The 20,128-nt window shown below is 47.3% G+C and overlaps 4 protein-coding genes across 4 annotated transcripts; 2 read left to right on the top strand and 2 right to left on the bottom strand.

Annotated features, from left to right (window-relative positions):
* Positions 1-5,048: 5,048 nt before the first annotated feature.
* Positions 5,049-8,121, top strand: LOC542090 (uncharacterized). The gene is made up of 2 exons (NM_001111723.2): positions 5,049-5,112; positions 5,260-8,121. The coding sequence occupies exon 2, from the start codon at positions 5,320-5,322 to the stop codon at positions 7,978-7,980; it is 2,661 nt and encodes an 886-aa protein (NP_001105193.2). The 5' UTR covers positions 5,049-5,112; positions 5,260-5,319; the 3' UTR covers positions 7,981-8,121.
* A 1,111-nt stretch (positions 8,122-9,232) lies between these two features.
* LOC100278161 (glycine-rich cell wall structural protein 1.8) lies at positions 9,233-10,094 on the bottom strand. Its single transcript, XM_020548205.2, has one exon. The coding sequence runs from the start codon at positions 9,815-9,817 to the stop codon at positions 9,389-9,391; it is 429 nt and encodes a 142-aa protein (XP_020403794.1). The 5' UTR covers positions 9,818-10,094; the 3' UTR covers positions 9,233-9,388.
* Positions 10,095-10,520: 426 nt separating this feature from the next.
* LOC100276457 (uncharacterized) lies at positions 10,521-12,523 on the top strand. The gene is given in 3 exon segments (NM_001150244.1): positions 10,521-10,776; positions 11,203-11,664; positions 11,945-12,523. Coding segments are annotated over 3 exon segments (792 nt in total). The 5' UTR covers positions 10,521-10,686; the 3' UTR covers positions 12,185-12,523.
* A 1,680-nt stretch (positions 12,524-14,203) lies between these two features.
* On the bottom strand, positions 14,204-17,693 carry LOC103646128 (subtilisin-like protease SBT2.5). Its single transcript, XM_008670847.2, has 8 exons — positions 17,474-17,693; positions 17,247-17,397; positions 16,710-17,110; positions 16,517-16,612; positions 16,332-16,401; positions 15,973-16,255; positions 15,466-15,794; positions 14,204-15,369 (listed from the first exon to the last, which is right to left on the bottom strand). Exons 1-8 carry the CDS (start codon positions 17,623-17,625, stop codon positions 14,392-14,394), a joined length of 2,460 nt encoding a protein of 819 aa, XP_008669069.1. The 5' UTR covers positions 17,626-17,693; the 3' UTR covers positions 14,204-14,391.
* Between the last annotated feature and the right edge of the window lie 2,435 nt (positions 17,694-20,128).

The following is a 20,128-nucleotide window of genomic DNA, read 5'->3' as shown; positions in this document are numbered from 1 at the left end:
GTTGGGCATTAAGACTAGCCACTTCATCATTCAATTTAGAAATTGAAACTAGATGTTCACTACAAGCATCAACATAAAATATTTACACCTATTACAAATTGCAACATGTTCTACACAAGACGTTGATTTATTAGCTATTTCTAACTTAGCATTCAAATCATCATTTATGCTATTTAAGCTAGAAATATAGTCATGGCATGCAGACAATTCACAAGAAAGCATTTCATTCCTTTTAGTTTCTAAAGCAAGGGATTTTTGTGCCTCTACAAACTTATCATGTTCTTCATACAAAAGATCCTCTTGCTTTTCTAATAACATATTTTTATCATCCAAGGCATCAATTAATTCATTAATCTTATCAACATTAGTTCTATATAGGCCCTTGAATAAACATGAATAGTCTATTTCATCATCGCTAGATTCTTCATCACTTGAGGAAGCGTAAGTACTAGTATCACGAGTGCTTACCTTCTTTTCCCTTGCCATGAGGCAGGTGTGATGCTCATTTGGGAAGAGGGCCGACTTGTTCAAGGCGGTGGCGGTGAGTCCTTCGTTGTCGGAGTCGGACGACGAACAATTCGAGTCCCACTCCTTTCCAAGGTGTGCCTCGCCCTTAGCCTTCTTGTAAGCCTTCTTATTTTCCCTCTTGTTCCCTTGTTCCTGGTCACTATCATTATCGGGACAGTTAGCGATAAAATGACCATTCTTACCACATTTGAAGCATGAGCGTTTCCCCTTCGTCTTGGTCTTGTTTGGATGCTCCTTGCGACCCCTTAGCGTCGTCTTGAAACGCTTAATGATGAGTGCCATCTCTTCATCATTAAGCCCGACCGCCTCAACTTGTGCCACCTTGCTAGGTAGCGCCTCCTTGCTCCTCGTTGCTTTGAGAGCAATGGTTTGAGGCTCTTGGATTGGTCCATTCAACGCATCGTCAACATATCTAGCCTCCTTGATCATCATCCGCCCGCTTACAAACTTTCCAAGTATCTTCTCGGGCGTCATCTTGGTGTACCTAGGATTCTCACGAATATTGTTCACAAGATGTGGATCAAGGACAGTAAAAGACCTTAGCATTAGGCGGACGACGTCGTGGTCCGTCCATCGCGTGCTTCCATAGCTCCTTATTTTGTTGACGAGGGTCTTGAGCCGGTTGTACGTTTGGGTTGGCTCCTCACCCCTGATCATTGTGAATCTCCCAAGTTCGCCCTCCACCAACTCCATCTTGGTGAGCATGGTGACGTCGTTCCCCTCATGTGAGATCTTGAGGGTGTCCCAAATCTGCTTGGCGTTATCCAAGCCGCTCACCTTATGGTATTCATCCCTGCACAATGAAGCTAGAAGAACAGTAGTAGCTTGTGCATTTTTGTGAATTTGCTCATTAATGAACATGGGACTATCTGTACTATCAAAGTGCATTCCATTTTCTACAATCTCCCATATACTTGGATGGAGAGAGAACAAGTGGCTACACATTTTGTGACTCCAAAATCCGTAGTCCTCTCCATCAAAGTGGGGAGGTTTACCGAGGGGAATGGAAAGCAAGTGAGCATTGGAACTTTGCGGAATACAAGAATAATCAAAGGAAAAGTTTGAATTAACCGTCTCCTTTTTCTCGTAGTCGTTGTCATTGTCCTTTTGGGAAGAGGAAGATTCGTTGATGTCGTAGTAGACTATCTCCTTGATGCGCCTTGTTTTCTTCTTCCTCCCATCTTTTCTTTTGTGGCCCGAGCCTGAGTCAGTAGGCTTGTCATCCTTTGGATCATTGACGAAGGACTCCTTCTCCTTATCATTGATCACCATCCCCTTGCCCTTAGGATCCATCTCTTCGGGCGATTAGTCCCTTTCTTGAAGAGAACGACTCTGATACCAATTGAGAGCACCTAGAGGGGGGTGAATAGGTGATCCTGTAAAACTTAAAACTTAACACCAGAAACTTGATTAAGAGTTAGAACAATGAAATCAAGTGAGTAGAGAGGAGAGCTCTTGTGAAGCACAATAGACACAATAAGGACAAGCACAAGAGACACGAGGATTTATCCCGTGGTTCGGCCAAGTACAAAACTTGCCTACTCCACGTTGTGGCATCCCAATGGACGAGAGTTGCACTCAACTCCTCTCAAGTGATCCAATGATCAACTTGAATACCACGGTGTTCTTCTTTACTTTACTCTTTCCCGTTTGCGAGGAATCTCCACAACTTGGAGTCTCTCGCCCTTACAATAAGAATCACAATGAAGCACTAGAGTAAGGGAGGGAAGCAACACACTCAAATCCACAGCAAATACGCACACACAAGATCAAGACTTGAGCTCAAGACAATATCTCGAGGTTCTCACTAGAACGGAGCTCAAATCACTAAGAATGTCGAACAAGTGCGCAAGAATGAAGTGTGAGTGATCAACAATGCTCAAGGAATGTTTGGTGTTCTCCTCCATGCGCCTAGGGGTCCCTTTTATAGCCCCAAGGCAGCTAGGAGCCGTTGAGAGCATTCCAGGAAGGCAATTCTTGCCTTCTGTCGCCTGGCGCACCGGACAGTCCGGTGCACCACCGGACACTGTCCGGTGCAAATTTCTTTCCTTCTTTGGCGAAGCCGACCGTTGGCGGTTCAGAGCCGTTAGCGCACCGGACACTGTCCGGTGCACACCGGACAGTCCGGTGCCCTCTTCTGACCATTGGCACTGCCACGCGTCGCGCGCGGATTACGCTGCCGACCGTTGGCCCGGCTGACTGTTGGCTCACCGGACAGTCCGGTGAATTATAGTCGTACACCGTCGTCGAAGTCCCAAGAGCAGCCAGTTGACAGACGCCAACCTGGCGCACCGGACACTGTCCGGTGCAGCACCGGACAGTCCGGTGCACCCAGACCGAGCAGCCTTTTGGCTGTACACAGCCAACTTCTCCAAAATTGTTTCTCCTGTTTCTAGCACTTAGACACAATACATTAGTCTTCAAAACAATGTACTAAGTCTAGAAACATACCTTTAATCTTGATTTGCACTTCTTGAGTCCTTGGCACAATTTAACACTTAGGCACTTGTGTTGGGCACTTAATCACCAAAATACTTAGAAATGGCCCAAGGGCACATTTCCCTTTCAATTATCTTGCACCGGGGTGCTCGTAGTAGGGGTTACAAGCGTCGCGCGAGAGAGAGAGAGGGTTTGGCCTTGGAGTGAGCCGTCTGAGTTGGCCTCCTTCGCGCCCACCCTCGCCTTCTCTGCTTGCCCCCCCTTTGGGAAGGCCCTGGACATCCCCTTTTATAGATACAAGGAGATGGTCCAGCTGTACATGGGGGTGTAGCTATATGCTAACGTGGCCGGCGGAGAAGTGCTTGAGCCCTGTAGAAGCGTAGCTGACGGTGCGGCCCGGGGTCCTGCTAACGTTTCTTTGCCTTCGTAGGGAGTTGAGAACAATCGACGTCATGAACGCATGTAGGGAACCATCATTACCTGTTGCCGGAGTAATCTAGATGGGACGTCGGTCTTGTTCCTTCGTAGCCTGAGGCAGCTAGCTAGAGGTAGGGTAATGATGTATCCCCTGTGGCGCAGTCGGTCCGAGGCCGAGGTCGGGCGAGGCGGAGACTTCTCCTGAGGCCGAGGCTGAGGTCTGGCGAGGTTGTGACTCCTCCCAAGGCCGAGGCTGAGGCCCGAGGTCGGGCGAGGCGGAGACCTTCTCTCGAGGCCGAGGCCTGAGGTCGGGCGAGGCGGAGACCTTCTCCCGAGGCCGAGGCCTGAGGTCGAGCGAGGCATTGCGCCCGAGGCTGAACTCGGGGGAGGTCGTGACTTACTGTCGTTAGTTTTACCTTGGTGGTTGGCACAGTAGTCAGAACAGGGTGAATAGTGTCCTTTTCCTGTCAGAACGATCAGTAAAGGGGCGAAGTGACTATGGTCATTTCGACCTTGCTAACTGAGGCGTGCGTGTCAGGATAAGATGTCAGGTGATCCCCGCATTAAATGCGCATGCGATACGGTCGGTGGCAAGGCGATATGACCGAGGTTGCTATACGACAAAGTTTGCCCGAGCGTGGCCTCAGGCGAGCCGGGGGGCGCCCACTGCCTGAGGGGCCCTCGGGTGAGGCGTGAATCCGTCCGGGACTACTGTTCTTGCCCGAGGCCGGGCTCATGCGAGATGAGATCGCGTCCCTTGGTAGACGAGGCCTTGACTTGAACCGTGCTTGTCAGTCTTTATGGTTTGTTCTGAAGACGCTTGTCAGCCGTGCTTAGGTGCATTGGGGGTACCCCTAATTACGGTACCCGACAATGACCATCCTTACTAGATACATTCGGATATAACTCCCGATGACGACCTCTTTTCTGCCACAACGACTCCCGATACATGTCTTTCATCTAAGACACGATTATATATTAACACAACTATATGAAAACATCAGAAATGATTTTAACTTATAAATACACGTATTTTACAAACTATCTAGCAAATTGTAGTCATCATATGGACCATATATCCTAGAAATCATAACTAATAGCAATATGAGCAATAATCAAAACTAATTAATCGAAACCATACAACGCAATATATGTAACAAACGAATCAGTGAGACACCATACCTTGGTCTACAAAATTTTCCAACTCGAATACGAAGATTCGAGCAACTCTTAGCGGCTTGGAAGAAGATTGAAATGACTGAGTGCAGCTCTCGATCAGGAAACGACCGATTTATAAGCTCCTAGCTTAGCGCAATAGCGCTAAGATCTGTGACAGCGAGCTGAAGGTTACGTTGGTGTCTTGTCCGTCCTCACCGTCGCTACCACGTTAGATATCAGCGTCGAGCTACGTTGCCTCGCCGTCACATCTTACGGTGCCAAGTAAAATGTACAAAACAGAAAATAAGACGTTCAATGGCTTAAACGTGATTTTTTTGAAAAAAAAAGACTAAAATAAAAAATTTCGGACGAAGAGCCGGCTCGGCCAAGGGCCAACCCGTGGCACCGCTCGTCTCGAGGCAGCGCGACCTTGCATCCGCTCGAGTCGAGTGGGGAGGCACCCAGCCCGCCAGCCGCACTTCTGCCAGCTCCGCCAATTCCGGAAGGAAATCCTCCACAACCCCCATCCCGGAACCGTTCCGCCGCACCGCGGGCCGCTTCCATCTCCAGGTAAGCATCGGGGAGACCTCCGGTCTACCGGCTCGCCCGCTTGTTCGGTCCCGAATATTCACCTTGGAACTGACTCAACTGAGGCATCGCGTGCTTTCCCCCCCCCCCCCCCCCCCCCCCCCCCCCCCCTTCCAAATCTGTGTCCAGGGGCAGGGGATCTTGGAGGGGGTCTGCTGGTGGGTCCGAGCAGGGCAGCGGCGGCGTTGGATGGAGACTGGGGCGGCGGCGGCACCGGCATCGAGGGCGGACGGCGTGCGGAGGTGCAAAATACTCGTGCCCTGGCGTTTCCAGCCCGGCTTCGTCAGGCAGCCGCTCAAGCAGGCCGCCAATGACGCAGCGGTCAACGGCGACGGAGGTAATACCGCCGGCGCGCCTGATGCTAAAAGTTGCCGAGCGGATGGGGCGGCGAGCGACGGCGGTGAGACCAACGTTTTCCGAGACGCAAAAAAATTCGGATCGGGTAGGGCTACCCGCGGGAAGAATGGGGAAGTTGACGGAGGAGAGGAGCATTCGGAGAGATGCACTAGCAGTCAGAGTTTGAAGAGTCCTGATGTAGAAAATGGCGGTCGCCCTGGACCCGGAGATGCATGCAATCTGGGCGAGTCTGTAAGGGGAGGCTGGGTGAAGAGCTCCCCATTGGAAGGTACTGGAAATAGCAGGGGTGCAAATGGTGGCGTCGAGGCTGGAGAGGACTACAATCTGGGGAGCTCTAACTGTGATGCTAGTTGGAAGGACGCTCGCACCCAGGAATTCAGGGGTGCTGGTGATGGAGCAGCTTGCGATCCTGAGGTGATTGAGAGCAATGTAGGAGCAGAGAAGTGCTTTGCCAAGGGTTTGAAGAAGCCGTTTATGGATCAGACCGGGTCAAAGAGCAATGGTTCTTCTGCTCCAGGACTCGAGTCAGAGGACCCTGAGGGAAATGTTGGCTTGGAAGATTCCTCTTATCAAGCCGCAAAGGGGTGTAGCATGGGAGATGGAGCAGCCAAGGAGAATGAAGCAACAGCCAATGGTTGCAGCTCGGCGACTCCTGGCAGCATTGGTAATGGAACGTACGTCCGCAAGGGACGGAAGGCAGCTGTACCATGGAGATTTCAGGCCAGGTACAAGCGATCGTTCTCTGATGCTTTTGGCTCCAATAATGAATCTCCTGATCTTCCAGCATACATGTTTGACAGTAGTTCAACACAGTGCACCCCAGCAACTAGAAGCACCGTGCGGTGTTATGCGAGTGCTCATTCTGGTGTTAGAGTTTCGGCTATGAATAACTTCTCAGTGAAAGGTGATACTGAATGTAAGAAGAGGAAAACTAATAATGATTATCAGGATGAATCAATGCTAAATAATGGAGGTGTCGTTGTTAGAGAACGCATCATGCGGTCTCTACAGGATCTCCGTTTAATTTATCGGGACCTTTTAGATGAAGAAGATAATTCTAGGGAAAAAGTGCTTAATGTGCGGCCTGATCTAAAGGCTTACAGAATCTTCAGGGAGCGGTTCTGCACAGATTTTGATGATGAGAAATATATTGGCAGTGTGCCTGGAATATATCCTGGTGATATCTTCCATCTGAGGGTAGAGCTTTGTGTTGTTGGTCTCCATCGCCCACATAGGGTAGGTATTGATTGTACCAAGAAGGATGATGGTACAACTGTGGCTGTTAGTATCGTGTCATGCGCACAATCTCATGACATCAAGTATAATCTGGATGCCTTCGTATATACTGGACTGGTGGCTGTTGCAGTCAATCAGAGGATAGAGGGTACCAACTTGGCTCTTAAAAAGAGCATGGATACTAATACACCAGTCCGTGTTATCCATGGGTTCACCACTTTTAATGGAAAAAAGAAATTTCCTGCATATATATATGGTGGTTTATACCTTGTTGAGAAGTACTGGAGGGAGAAAGAGCATGGAGACCGTTATGTGTATATGTTCCGACTGAGAAGAATGGAAGGACAAAAGCACATTGACATCCAAGAAATTCTGCAAACAGGGAACTCTGGATCAAACGACAATGTTATTATCAAAGATCTATCACGTGGATTGGAGAGAGTTCCTCTACCTGTTGTTAACAAAATATCCGATGAGCGTCCAATGCCCTATTGCTACATTTCACACCTTCGATATCCCCGTAACTACCGGCCAACTCCTCCAGCCGGTTGTAATTGTGTAGGTGGGTGCTCAGACTCAAACAAGTGTGCATGTGCAGTGAAAAATGGTGGAGAAATCCCTTTCAATGATAAAGGCCGTATTGTAGAAGCAAAACCTCTCGTTTATGAGTGTGGTCCTTCTTGCAAGTGCCCTCCTACATGTCACAACAGAGTTGGCCAACATGGGCTCAAGTTTCGGCTGCAAATCTTCAAAACAAAATCAATGGGTTGGGGTGTGAGAACTCTTGAATTCATACCATCTGGAAGCTTTGTGTGTGAATATATAGGTGAAGTGTTGGAGGATGAAGAAGCACAAAAAAGGACGAATGATGAGTATTTATTTGCTATTGGGCACAATTATTATGATAAGTCTCTTTGGGAGGGCCTATCAAGATCTATACCGTCACTTCAGAAGGGTCCGGGCAAAGATGATGAAAATGAAACTGGATTTGCTGTTGATGCTTCAGAGATGGGGAACTTTGCAAAATTTATCAATCACAATTGCACCCCAAACATATATGCACAAAACGTCCTTTATGATCACGAAGATATCAGTGTGCCTCATATCATGTTCTTTGCTTGCGATGATATTCGACCCAATCAAGAACTAGCATACCACTACAATTATAAAATAGATCAGGTTCATGATGCCAATGGGAACATCAAGAAGAAGAAATGCCTTTGTGGCTCGGTTGAGTGTGATGGCTGGCTGTATTGATTTTTTAAAAACTTGCTGTATTACGTTTAGAATCTGCAGTTTTTTTAAGCATAACTGAACTTGAACTTGTTTCATTTTGCCTTCATCTAGATCATGTTGTGACAAAATGTAAAATAAGACATCAGTGTTTTTAGTTGCCAATGGGGGTCAAGTTTTTTCCTTTCTCATTCTATTCGTTATTTTATATGTCTAGCTTTCAATATGTAGAATAATGTGTGAATATACATGGCAATAAGTTCAAGTGAATTTGCTATATTTGACAATTTACATACATTCCTTATTATTTGTTGTATTCTTAGCTGCCACTCTACCATGAATTTATAGTTGGAGGATAACCTGTGGTCATGCTATGACAGTTTATTTTTTAGAGCGGGCTTGCAATAGCTCAGCCAAATGACGTGGATAGCTGTAAATCATGCTTTGCAATATGGAATGAGATATTACATGTTTCATTACTGCTATTTGCAAAGTGTAACTTCGTTTGCACTTGTTCAGCATCTTGCCAACTATTTTTTAGATCCTGATATTTCATTTTGACTAACATCGTCAGTATAAATACTATTGTATCATGATTTCATGTTTTCTTTTCTCAAGTTTTTCAGGCCCGCGCAAATTGCAACATTTTATGTTCCTTGAGCATTTTGCACTGTCGCTGGCTTACTGCTAGGTGCTACAGGTTCCTAAAGCATTTTTCATATATGGAAGTTGTTTGAGCATCATTCTTAATATGGGCACAAGAATGGACTTTGAGTGATTTTCGTAAAGATGCCAAAAAAAATCGTCTAGTTCTCAGCACCAGCAATGACTTTACAGTTTTGACATAGACCCAGAACTGCACAGCTGTGGACATCTCAGCACCCTTGAGTTGATTCGCATGCTGTTCTTCTCCTGAAAGCTTGTTTTATGCGCGTTTGGCTTTATGCTCACATAGGCAGGTGTGATGAACTCAGAGCTTCAGATTCAGAAGCAAAAGCTCAGTGGGACTAGCAGTCGTTTTTGCCGGGGGTAAATCCATGTTACTCTAGAAAAAAGTAGAGTTCTACCATCGTTAGATTCTCGCTCCATGGAGCGTGGAGTAACACGATTCTACTACTCCCTCCGTTTCTTTTTATTTGTCGCTGGATAGTGTAAAATTGCACTATCCAGCGACAAATAAAAAGAAACGGAGGGAGTAGCTTACTCAAAAAAAAGTAATACTAATTTCATTCTCGAATGTTTGTCATCCGTTTTATTTTTAAATTAAAACGCGATAAATAAAAAACAGATGGAGTAATATATATTAGAAGAGTGTTAACTGTTGAACACAGTTTGAAGCAAAGGCGTATTGATTACTGTTACGGGTACAGTCATTCATGCCATGATGCCACAACCAGTATAGACTATGCTCCCAGATGCTAATCGGCCTTCTTCAGTTGCTGCCACGTCCGCGGCCTCGCGGTGGCCGCTGCCTCCCGCCGCCGCCGAACCCACCACCGCGCGCGCTCCAGCTGCCGTGGCCTCCTCCAACCCCAAACGGCCCGCCACCGGCTCGCCAGCCAAAACCGCCAGATAGGCCACCGAAGCTGAATTCAAATCCGCCACGCCCGCTTCCTCCACCACCGCTGCCGCCGTAGCCGTAGGCAAACCCGTCTGCAGCGCCGCGGGGGCCCTGCGCCGAGCCGTGGCCATAGCCCCAGCCACCTTCGGGCCCCGATGTCCACCCCCAGCTGTAACTCCACGAGCCATCGGGGACGGCGCCCTGGCCGGACCCGGAACCGCCGATCCATTCCGGCGGCACCGTCCACCCTTCCCCACGCCCGCGCCCGCGCCCCGGCGCGAGGCCTCTCGGGCCATCCATGCCGCCCGTGGACGAAGATCTGCTTGACGAGAGGACGGGGCCACGACGTCGCTTGGCTATGTCTTCGCTCTCTATTGCTTGCGAGTTGCGACTTAGTCGACCTCTGTTTCGTATCTACGCAAACACACACTTTCACACTGGTGATTTGTTTTGTTTTTGCGAAACACAGAAAAACTGTCCGGTTGGTAATGTTTCTTCACAATTTTTTAGACTCTAAATAAAATCTAGTTCAAAATGGATAGAAATATGGTCCGACATTAATCCTCCGATTCGATACAATCTTTAATATTATACTGTAAAATTTAGAGTTTATTGTCACCTAACCAGACACAACCGCTACATGTTGGACTGACCCGTCTAGCTCCATTTGTCTCTTTTGGTGTCAGTGACACATAGATGCTGAATCCTGAACCTTTTATTCTTTGGATTTGCTATTGACTGCTCAAGTTTTTTTTGTTAATGACGACTCAAGTTTGAAGTTTGCTTTTTCCTTTCTAGTTAAGTGAAATTTTGGTGTAGGACACTGACTCACCTTGACTCCTAGAGTCCTTACAGGCTTTGCAGCCCTGAGCCCAGGGACCTTTTTTTAACCAACCAAACTCTGCTCACACCTCAGTCACATAAAGGAGACCGGGCGTCCGGAAGCAAGTAACCAAAAGGGCAGTATGGTAAAATAAAGTCGGGTCTCCTAGGCCAGTCATACATACAAACACCATCAAACGGCAGCCCATCGGCCGTAGTATCTTGCTCCTCGCCCTCCATCCGAACAACAGCAGGAGCCCGAGCCCGAACCCGATATTCCGCATTCCTACCCAGCAATGGTGGCCCTTGTCTAGGTGGACGCGGTGCAAGAGGCGAAGCGGGGGCCGATGGATGAGGAGGGGCAGCGAACGCCGCAGCCGATGGTGGTCGCGCGGAAGCGCCGCCAAGCCACGCCGGATCACCCACCCTACTGCTGGGTAATACTAATACCTACCCGCCGCCCCTGCTCACCGCGGATTCGTTGATCGGTTCACCCCATTCTCGTTTCTTCTTCTGCTCCCCTTTTATTTTGCTTTTTGATATTTCTTTATTTTGATCCAAAAAATATTGTTTTGGTTTTTTGTACTTAATCAGTACGGCTTAATTAGTTTCATAGTGCGATTAATTCGTTCTTAATATCTGCTCAATCGAACGTGCTAGGAAATTAGTTGTATATATCAGCCACCTCTAATGAGTTAGAGGCCACGCCACTAGACTACTAGAGCGGCCTTATTACCGAACATGCTTATGCTAACGTTGATCCATTGAGCGCCCATCAATGCAGGATTTCCCTTTCTCCGGGGTTACACCGATCAACCCGGTTCAGTACCACGCTTGACATTGTGGCCGTGTTTGGTTTGCAGATGATCGGCGAGGCAACCGACGCGCTGGCCGAGGACGGCGGCTCGGAGGAGGACTCCATCTCTGCCTTTATCCGCGCCAGGCACCCCGGCGTGCCCCCCGCGCACGACAGGCTCCTCCGGCACTACCTCGGCAAGCACGTCGCCGAGGGCTTCTTCGTGCGAACTGCCACGGGGCGGTTCGAGCGCAGCCCCCAGGAGAACGCTGATGAGGAGGAGCTCCCGGTGGAGCAGGCTGATCAGGCCGGCTCGTGCAAGCCGGCGTCCGTTGGGTCTTCGGTGGTACTGGTAGAGGCCAAGCCCAAGCGTGGCCGAGGCAGGCCGCGGAAGGATGGCTCTCCTTCGACACTGGCCGTTGCTGCAATGTCATCGGTTGCTGTTGCCGGCAAGGACGAAATCCATGCACCGTCCTTGAAGCCCAAGCGCCGTGGCCGGCCTCGCAGGCAGGCAGGGGCGGACCACAGGGTATGCGGCATCCCGTCTACAACACTTGCTTATCACGTTTAAAAGATAAATTTATAAATAATGTTTTTCTATAAAATGTGATAATAGTCTAGTGGTATGCTCCTTCCTTGTAAGGACTGCACTGTAGTTTGATTTTTCCTTAGCTATAAGTTTTTTGTCTCCAAATTTTAGTCCCCTTATTATTTTATTTATTAGATGTGAGTTTATTTTTATTTTCTAATCTAGCATCCTTTTTTTTATTTGGTAAGAATTTTACACCTTATTTTTATTTTTATGTAAGGACAAGGAGCATGAGCCTCCGCGTGAGCTGGCACTGGTGATCCTCGGTGATAGCTCTGCCGCACCGATCATGGACAAGCCATGCACAACCTTGGTCCCTCCAACCACGCCGCCTGTGGACGGTGGCCAGCCTATCGACCTGGCTCTGGCGACCACCACAGAGGTGCCTGTGCCTGAACCTGCGGCAACGCCCGCCATGGACAAGGACGGTGCCGATGCCGATGCTTCTTCAATCGAATGACAGCATTTGCACAGCGCCCACTTCGCCAGAGCCTGGCAGCTGGGCTTGCAAGCTGGCACTCGTGCCTGCTGCTAATGGTTTTTGATTGCTGACAAGAAGGATGGCCTTACGGAGGCTCCATCTCTGCAACCTACAAGGATGTTCATCAGCATCACAAGGCCGGCACTGCTCCAACACTCAACTCTGGCGGCAAGCCGGCAAGGGCCGCAAATCAGCGGTGGTGGCTAGTGGTGACCGTAATTGACTTTAGTGTGTCCTCTTCTACTGAATTATTAGGTGGCTTAGCGCTTACGAGAAACTCAGTCACAACATCGATTTAAACTGTGGATGATAACTGGCTTATTTGAATCTCTTCTGCAACTTTTGCGGATAATTTACATCTGGAATCTTCAAACATCAAACCCCGGACCAGAATCTCATTAAGAACGAAAAGATACATGAACTCTGTCGAAACCAAATAAACTTTCTAAATATTATAAAATGGCTAAATACAATTTTAATAATCACCACCAAGAACTGTATAACCAACCATTGGTAACCTAGGATCAACAAACGCACCACTCAGAATGTTATTTCAACCGGACTCCTTCCAAGCCGTCCCTTTCTGATGAATTTTATTGTATCAAAACACTGGTCCTCCAACACTGTTGAACATGAATTACAGCTGAAGAATCTGTGATGTGCGGTCAATGGTCTCACGCCTCCCAGCCTCTGAAGAGGGTGGCGCGGGCAACCCTATTAACTCGGTGAACGCCCCCATCCAGAGACTTGCACATGGCCTTGATGTGCTGAAAAGCACTGCTCATGTACTTCTCTAGTTCATTGTTCACTTTCTGCTTGTCCCAGATTTTGGATAGGTTTTTACAGGTTGAATTAGCATTAACCTGTAAGGAAGTAAAGTTTTAGATATTCGCAAAATGTGTCTAGAAGATTGGCTCAACTTACTACACGTGAAATTGTTCTATCAGTTTGACAGGAAGAAGAAATCAATGTAATTGTGGCTGTGATTGCTCCTGTGATATATCTATGTACGTCTGTACACAATCAATAGACAATCAATCATTCCTACTTTCAATAAATAGCGAATGATCGAGACGGGAGCTGGAATTAGGCCATATTTGGTTTCAATTAGTCCTAGGACTAAACTTTAGTCTTAGGACAACTTTAGTCCCTACATGTTTGGTTCTAGGGACTAAATAGATTCTAAAGTCATTAAATACATTGTTCAAAGACTCAAATGCCCTTAAAATATACTCATAATATTAGTTATCTATAAAAAAGGTAAGGACAACATGATAATTATGGGTTTTTAGTCTCTTTTAGCACCTATGTGAAGGACTAAAGGCTAAATCATTTTAGTCTATATTTTAGTCCTAGTGTTTGGCAAAAAAGAGACTAAAAACTAGAGACTAATCTTTAGTCTCTCCAACCAAACACCCTCTTATACTAGGACAAGGTCGACGCCCGGCCGCCCGGGAGCTGAGCTACCACTCATAGTCGTAGTAGAGTTGTGGAATGAGAGGGAAGGAGCCCGTAGCAGAGTTAGGCCCTGTTTGGTTCCATAGGACTAATATTTAGTCCCTACCTTTTAGTTCCTTTTAGTCCCTAATTCCCCAAACACAAGAACTAATAGAGGGACTAAACCACTTTAGTCTCTAGTCCCTCCAAGGGCTCCTAAACGGGACTAAACAACAAAATTTCCTCTACTGCCCTCGAGCTGCATTTCGAATATTTGAAATATATTTGTGGTTGCTTCTCATCTGTATACTCATTTGGAATATTTGAAACTCATTTGCTCATTTGAAATATAAGCACGCACAAGTGTTTGTATAAGCACGTGCTCGGTTTGTTTGTATAAGCACGCCCAGGTGTTTGTATAAGCAGCAGGGGCAAGCGTGAGGGCATTTTAGTATTTGTATACTGCTTTAACTGTGTTTAGCTTATGTTTAGTCTCTAGAACCAAACAGGGTAGGGACTAAAGATTAGTCCCTTGACTAAACTTTAGTCCTAGGACTAATAAAACCAAACAGGGCCTTAGAATTAGACGTTGGAGCGGGGCTGCAACTGCAACTCGATTGGAGAGCAAGTAACGGGTAGTACATGTACGTACTACGTCTACGTGTACGTATACGCTGGAACGCGCGCTCTCTGCCTGCGTACGTTACAGAGTAACTACAAGCGGTATACTCTTCTTGCGCTCAAGTTCATCATGGGCTCAGTGCCGCGGCGGGGTACACGGCGAGGGGAATCCGGACGCGGTGCTTCTTGTCGCCCTTGAGCACCACCTCCCCGAAGCTGAACGCATTCCCGGGCGCGGTGGTGTTGAGCACGATCCGCAGTGCCCGCGTCGCGCCGGGCGCGATGGCGAACTGCGAGGGGGCCACCCGCACCGCGACGCCGCCGGGCGCGCGCACGTACGCCATGTACGTCTCGTTCTGCGAGCCCACGCTCGTCACCCGCCGGTCCACGCGCCGCGACCCCAGCAGGTTCGCCACCGTCACGCTGGCCGCGTTCAGGTCCGAGCACCAGCGCGGCGCCCCCGCGCGCGGCGGGGCCGGGGCCGGGCACGGCGCGCCCACCGCGCGCAGCAGGGCGGCCTCGTCCACGCCGGGCACCGCGCACAGGAACCGGAGGTAGTCGCTGTACCCGGCGTCGAACACCAGGCCGGGGTCCAGCGCGCGCGCCGCGTTCACGGCTCCCGCGCCCATGTCGAACGGCGTCGCGGGGTCCACGGAGCCGGAGTCGCTCCTCGCCATCAGCGGCCGGCCCGAGCGGTCGGTCACGTCCGCGGTCGTCATGATCGCCGACATGACCATGGCGGGGCTCCACGTCGGGTGCCTCTGCTTGATCAGGGCCGCCACCCCGGCGACATGCGGCGCGGCCATGCTTGTGCCGGACAGGAGCGCGTACTCCTCGCCCTGGATCTCCGGCAGCGCGTTGCTCGTCGGGCTCCATGCTCCCCATACGAGGTTCCCTGGCGCCATGACGTTCGGTTTCAGCACCTCTGCCGGCTGCATCTGTGCGTTCTCCACGTCCGGTCCCCTCGAGGAGTAGTCGGCCACCACTGGTGCTTCTCCAGAGTAGCTCGCACGCCGTCCCTCCGTAATCCGTATAGTCGCTCCGAAGCTGACCACGTTTCCACGTTCGTCTCGAACCGTGTTGTTGTTATAGTACCTCAGTAGAGCCTGCACACAGTAGCAAAAAGAAGAAAAAATGCGATAAAAAACACTGCTGCCTGTGGTGTGTTCTCTTAAGATATTTCAGCTTGCTCAGGAACTTACTCGCATGTCGGAACCCCTGAGAACTATGGCGGAAGGGACTGTCGTGGGAAATGTAGGCTCATAGTCAATGTCGATGTCACCCGAAGAACGATCAGTGACAACGACGCCAGCAGCTCCAATTCTCTCGATCGTATGGATGACACCGGCGAGGTTGGGATCGTCTTCGTAGTAGTTTGATGAGTCGAACATGCAGATGATCACCTTTCCCTGGACAAGAGGTCTGATGAACACCCTTGGATCTTGGCAATTGACAGACCCATCGGTCGAGTTCTCATTGACCACATCATCAGCCCATGCTAGTGGGTACATTGTTTCACCTGGTGTTGGTGCTGGCAACACAGGCACTATCCAAGATCAGGTACAGTCATGCAAGGGTAAGGTTGTCTAGAAATTACATTCCCCAGACCCCATCCACCATAAGGAAATACTGAGGGCATTGTGCTAACAAATTGATAAAATGCTGCAGTTTATTGATCAACAGAGCCAAGATAAGTTTGCATGAATTACCTGAAAGGACGCCGCAAGAGAACACTTTCCCATTGCCAATTACGATTGATTTTCTATACGTGCGGTCTGTCATTGAAGCAGCAACGCTTAATATCCATGGACTGAAAGAGACGACTGTGTTTGCATCGGGTCCTGCATTGCCAACGGCCTGAACAACCGACACTCCAGCCTTGGTGGCGAGGAGCAGCTGTGCCTCAAGCAAATTGAGGAAAGACGCTGGCCCAGATGAAACTGAAGAAGGAGCCATAGAAAGACTTATAACATTGACCCCATCCTCTACCGCCTACATACAAGTAACACAGTTTAGCATGCAGCTAGAATTGAACGACGGTAGCGTTCTGTAGAGTATATCTAAGAACCTGGTCGACTGCAGCAATCACATCTGACATGTATCCACCGAAGGGATAGGCAGCTTTGTAGATTGCAAGACTGAAAGGACAACCAACAGATCGTAAGATTATATACACTGCTTCCCCTCTTCGTCTTCCAAGTTTCAACGTCTGAAATGCTGACAAAAAGGATTGTTCTTTTCAGTCCAACTCACCGAGCTCCAGGGGCCATGCCGCTTGCATACCCAAAGTTGTAGCCTCTGGATATTAGTGGTGTATGGAAATTCCCAGCAGCAATCGATGCGGTGTGGCTGTGAAGACATTGTTATGATCAGCTAGCGATGCGTTTTGAGGATAAAATGAACCAATACAGTGATCAGCATATGATAGATAGATATTTGGACAGACCTGCCATGACCATCTGGATCATAAGGAGATTCATAGTGAATTGTAGCGTTGAACTCTCCAGTCGCTTGGGCAGCACGCGCAAACCACCTAGCTCCTACTATCTTACCACCGCATGAATCCGGAGGAAATCTATTGCCGGTACGACATATTCCTTTGAAACTAGCCGGTGGTGGTTCCGCCTGGCTTGACGTGTTGCTGGTAGCAAAGCTTGGGTTCTTAGGGTCAATCCCGGTATCGATCATGCCAATCACCACCCCGTTACCAGAATTCTCAGCACCACCTAGGAGCGGCCAGACTCCAGTAGCTCCGATGTAACTTGGTGTATGTGTGGTCATCTTGGCCATTTTGATGTCTTCTTGGATAAGTCTTACTCCTTTTGCACCACTAAGAATTCTAACTGTCTGTTACACATATAACAAATATGATTTTTCAACTGTTAATTTCAATAGAAACAAATAACCGGCATTCACTAATAACGTCTTCAACTCTTGCAAGCAGCTAGTCAGTATGAAAAATTAAGAGCAATGAAGAAGGCACCTTCTCAGATTCAGCATGAAGAGCAAATCCATTAATCAAGTGCGTGTAACTGTACAGCTTCTTGTAAGATCCCACTGGGAGAAATGAGTCCAGGAAGCTATCATGCTTTGTTGTGGCCACTCGCTTGTACTTCTGAGCTTCGTCGCCTCTCCTGAATAAAATACTTAGTAATTGGTATTGCCCGGAGATGATATAATCCAGCTTATTCCTATGCAGAAAGCACATACATTACATGCTTGCGGTTCACTTTGTAAGAAATGACTGGGTCATCCTCCATCACCACCATATAAACCTTGGCAAACACATGAGATGGACCCCAGTTCAAGCTCAGAAAAGTGAGAATAGAGCAGAACACGAGAGATGGCTTGAGAAAAGCCATAACGGTGTCACTGAATGATTGTATGAAACCTCCCAGAACTTCTATGCTACGCTTGAACGCATGTGCTTATATAACTGCGCCAACAGGATTCCTCTAAAGAATGTTAGGTGAGAATTAGAGGGGAGTAAAATGAAGCATGCACCTGATCCAAGAATGGTCTGGCTCATCTCTGAACCATCGAATGCACACAATGAGAGCTTCCCGGATTCCATGTGCCTTTCTTTAACCGACAGCAACACAGTTACAGAGATCTTTACCTGTTTCCAGTACTGTTGGGGAAAATGGGAAAGGTCTTGACTCTTGTATAAGCCATGCAACTGGCGCAGTCAACCGAACAAGTTATAAAATTTTGACATAAGGCATGACAGTTTAGGTTAATTTTGCAAAAGCGCATAAAGAATCAAATCACGGGTGAGACATTTATTGGGTCTGTTACCTACAACATCTGAAACAAGCAAAACCATTTTCTCCCTCAGTATGCTTTGCGTGGGAGCTCTGCCTAACTTTGCAGATCATCCGCACTGGCTCTGTGTACAAACATTTATTCAAACCGCTAACCACATGATACACCTGCGTCACTCCGCCTACATACGGCACCCTTATTTCCTTTCTTTCTTCTTCTTCCTCCATTTCTTCCTCTTTCTTCCTGCTTCCTCCCAACAAGCACCACCGGTCTTATCTGTCCACGTCGACCATGGAGGCATGCAAGTAGTTGGTCGCCTTCAAACTTTTCTCTAGCTAAAAGCAATGTAATGATCCTTTTATTCCATGTTTTCACGATGGATTTAAATATCAGGCTTGATTGCTAAGGTCTAAAGAAAAGATATATTTAGTTAGAGACCTAAAAGATTTTAGGTAGATCAAATACACTATAAAAATATAGTTGCATGTGTTCAGCTAGTTAGAAATTTGAGCTGCCATATTTATATTAATTCTTATTAGTATCTTTATGTTTTAGTTTGTCGGTTGTAATGGTTAGGTTTGGTTTTAGTTAGTGTAGGTTATATGTCTATATTAGTATTAAATATTTAGATTGGTGTTTAAGAGAAAGAGACTTCTCTTCTTAGAATCCTTCATTTTGATAGACGAGTGACATGCGGAAGAGGTGGTGAAATCAGGTTAGTCCTAGAGATTTATATACAGACATGTCTTATAAGGATACACATGCATGAGCTATTGGTAACTAAGGCCCTATTTATTTACTTTTAAATTATATAATCTAGCTTAAATAAGTTAAGAGGTAAACAAACAACATAGATTATTGAGTGGATTATGTAATCTAGATATCTAGATTATGATAATCTATAAATAGATCACTATGTGCTTATATAATTTATAAGTTAGATTATATAATTTTGAAAGAAAACAAACAGAACATAACTGTAGCTGCGGTAATTGGTAAGATACTCCACGTTTATCAATCGAGGCGCCCCAATAAGCTATAAATTTAATAGAATAACTCTTCGTGAATCTCTCGTCTCTCTCATGACCAGAACAAGAGATAATCTCTAATAGCCGATCAAAAATCCTTCGTTGCCTCCATGTCGTATAGATGGCGGACAAGAAATCGTGCATCTTTTAATATGATCACCGGTGTCACTAGATACAACAAATTTATTGCAGGACGTCAACGGACCGTATTGGAGTGGTCGGTCCCTCTAATGCCATGGCCGGCTGCCGCTTCTGTCTTCCTGAATGTGTTCCTGATAGAAACCCTCAAGGTGAGATCATACCAGAGGTTTGGCATCTAATGCCATGACCGGCTGCTGCTTCTATCTTCCTGTGAATGTGTTCCTGATAGCCACCAGATCATAACAGAGGTTTTGCATACTTTTCTATATCTACTATGGGGTGCACTACACATACTCTTCAGAAGAAAATGATGTTGCCAATGCCATGATCCATCATGCAAATCTGGACATATCTTAGCAGTGGCGGGGTAATTAAATGCGAGAAGTTACATTGGAGCTCAATAGATTGGCAATTAGGCCATCTTGGAGATGGTCCTAGGCCTATAGATGGTGCAAAGAGTTTTGCTTTAGGTTAATCCCTCATTTTCCCTGCTTCTGTGTTTTCCGATTGGCCTAAAGCTATTAGCATGTGCTTACTTTTGCTCGAGGTACATATGCAGGATTGTGCAAGGCATATGTTTTGTTTGACCAGTAATTTGAACATATATCCATATTCACCGCAACAAATGACAACGCCCTAGAATGCAGGAAACCACCAAACATCAGCATGATGGCTGATTAGCTCCAGCTAGAAATTTATTTCACCTGCAGAAGCCATACCTGCAGATGGAGGAGTGAGGATGCAAAAGAAAATTAACTGTATCCAAGTATACTGGAAAGTATTTTTTATATCCTAAAAAATGTACAGGCACTGGTAACCATTGTTATTGAAACATGAGAAGCTAAAGTTAATGATTTTGCTTTCTGTATAACTCATAGCATGGAGAGAATAAAGGAACTAAAACGGATATTCTGTGTTCAGACTTCAGAAT

This window comes from Zea mays, chromosome 2, assembly GCF_902167145.1.
Source record: "Zea mays cultivar B73 chromosome 2, Zm-B73-REFERENCE-NAM-5.0, whole genome shotgun sequence".
Taxonomy (NCBI): domain Eukaryota; kingdom Viridiplantae; phylum Streptophyta; class Magnoliopsida; order Poales; family Poaceae; genus Zea; species Zea mays.
The sequence above is the reverse complement of the archived record's forward strand: the minus strand, read 5'-3'. Positions and strand labels throughout refer to the sequence as shown.

Bases quoted from the DNA above. Each gene is read 5' to 3' on its own strand.
- LOC542090 (NM_001111723.2), top strand. From the start codon at position 5,320: ATGGAGACTGGGGCGGCGGCGGCACCGGCATCGAGGGCGGACGGCGTG.
- LOC100278161 (XM_020548205.2), bottom strand. From the start codon at position 9,817: ATGGATGGCCCGAGAGGCCTCGCGCCGGGGCGCGGGCGCGGGCGTGGG.
- LOC103646128 (XM_008670847.2), bottom strand. From the start codon at position 17,625: ATGGCTTTTCTCAAGCCATCTCTCGTGTTCTGCTCTATTCTCACTTTT. The intron at 17,398-17,473 runs GTATGTGCTTTC...TATTTTATTCAG, and splicing joins GTGAACCGCAAGCATGTAAT to GAGAGGCGACGAAGCTCAGA. The intron at 15,795-15,972 runs GTAATTCATGCA...CTGTGTTGCCAG, and splicing joins CTCTTGCGGCGTCCTTTCAG to CACCAACACCAGGTGAAACA.